The following is a 2325-nucleotide window of genomic DNA, read 5'->3' on the forward strand; positions in this document are numbered from 1 at the left end:
CACACACATACATGCACACAAAATTAGACACACTCATAGACACACACACACACAAAATATACATATACACACACACACATACATATATATATAATTTAAAAGAGAGAGAGAGATATGTATATATATATATATATATATATATACGTGTGTGTGTGTGTATATTCTTACATTACATATATATATATATATATATATATATATATATATATATATATGTGTGTGTGTGTGTATTTTACATATTTATATATATGGATATACAAATATATATATGTATATATATATATATATATGTGTGTGTGTATATTTATATATATGAATACATATATACCTACATATATATATATATATATATATATATATATATATATATATATATAATATAAATGTATAATATAAATACATATATATATATATATATATATATATATATATATATATATACCCATCTGTATATATATATAAATAATATATGTATATATATATAATATATATATAAATATATATATATATAATATATACTTGTCTATGTGAATTTATGTATATGTATAGTTACGACCCTTGAGATACGTATGGGGATACAATAGGCGAACACGAGTCCCATTCCCCCGCCTCTGTTGTCATTCATCAGTCATTTTCACTACTTATTCCATACTCTTTGCAGGGCTTCCTGTCATTGTTTGTACGATCGTCACCTGCTCACTCCGGTCCTGACACACGCAGTAAGTGTGATATGAACAATTATTTGACATTGGTACTCACTGATTGGTAGAGTTTATATCATCCGATGATCCTGAGTCGTCGGTATTTACCTTCCTAGTCCAAATATTTGGTATACCTCTAGTGCTTGCAAAAAGGTTCTAGTACGAGTCCGTCCCTATATGTACCCCTTTTCTGAACAGTTTAGTGAAATAACGTTAAACGGGACTTGAATCAATTTCTTTTTGTTCATCCTAATACTCCAACCTATTTTTAATTTTTCATCCGAATACGCTAATACATTCCTGATTATTCATCTGAATACGCTCATTCATTCCAAATATGCTAACCAATTCCTGGTTGTACATCCGAATACTCGAACCCTCTCCAAATCGGTCATCCAAATACTCCAATCAATTCATGATTCTCATTCTGAATGCTCTATTTCGTTCCTGATTGTTCATCCGGATACTCTAATCCATTCCTGATTGTTCATTTGGGAACTTGTATTCATTGCTGGTATCTCCATTTGGCTTTGCTCAGTGACTGCTAGCGTCATCCCTGGACAGATCGACACAACGCGATGGCATCAGGAATGGTGAGTGAACTGAGTGCTCTGTTAAAATATTATTCTTGTGTAAACATAGATTATCGGGTTAGTGTATCAATCAACGTGGTTTGAAGTGTAATATTCATATAAACGATCCAGCGCTCATTTGTTTGAATGTTGCACATACGCCGTATGACTATACTTCACATACTTTATTGATTTCTTATGGGTGTCTTCCAATTGTTAGCCTGTGTAGCTAATACACTTGTTTCGAATACATCTGATTGTCGCCGTATGACTATACTTCACATATTCCATTGATTTCTTGTGAGTGTCTTCTGATTGATAAAATATTATAGTAATTGCGCTAGTTTAAATTACATCTGACGGTTTGCGCCGTATATCTTTACTTCACACTCTCCATCGATTTCTTGTGGGTGTCTTCTGATCGTAAATATATGGAACAGTTGCCCTTGTTTCAAATACACCTGACGGGTTTCAGTACTCATATCGTGCGTTCATTGTATACATGCCGTTTGTGTCTACGTAGCACACTCCAGCGCATTTGTTTTTTCTGATTGTTATAGACCTGGATATACAGTGAGCGCTATCAATGCGCGCCTTGTCCTGTTTAAGGTTCAGAGTTTTAGGATTTTAGGGCTTTCGGGTTCGGGTTGGACTACTTTTTGTTTTTAGAAACAACCACACATATTGTTGCATATATATTAAATCTGCAGTTTAATCAGTATTAATCAGTTGTTGAGTATCGTTTGTTAGAACCATCGTTTTCGTTATATCTTGCATATTACCGATTCCTTCTTACGTCTTCGAGTGCAACCAGGCTCGGAGGAAAAACCAAGTTGAAAGCTCATATAAACTCTCAATCAATATATACAGGAACGCCCACTTATTCAGTGTCATGCATGATTCAAATCCCGACTCCTTCATGTACAGACTAAGGCAGGAGGTCGACGTTGTCGCGTATGTCAGATTGTCGGATTTTTAGATTTTTAAGTTTTAGTACCAGTATATGTATTATATTGCTCTGGATTTACACTTGTTTGCACTTGGTTATATTA

At 33.5% G+C, this 2325-nt stretch overlaps 1 protein-coding gene across 1 annotated transcript in view; it reads left to right on the plus strand.

The window, feature by feature from the left end:
• The window catches only part of SARC_08229 (hypothetical protein), a gene marked incomplete at its 3' end in the record, with an annotated part of 2932 nt that extends 697 nt beyond the window's left edge, over window positions 1-2235 (plus strand). Inside the window, exons 2-4 of the mRNA XM_014297810.1 lie at window positions 662-719; window positions 1240-1294; window positions 2144-2235. Coding sequence (XP_014153285.1) covers window positions 662-719; window positions 1240-1294; window positions 2144-2235 — 205 coding nt within the window. The remainder of the gene's footprint in view (window positions 1-661; window positions 720-1239; window positions 1295-2143) is intronic.
• Between the last annotated feature and the right edge of the window lie 90 nt (window positions 2236-2325).

Source organism: Sphaeroforma arctica (assembly GCF_001186125.1).
Source record: "Sphaeroforma arctica JP610 unplaced genomic scaffold supercont1.721, whole genome shotgun sequence".
NCBI classification, from domain to species: Eukaryota; class Ichthyosporea; order Ichthyophonida; genus Sphaeroforma; species Sphaeroforma arctica.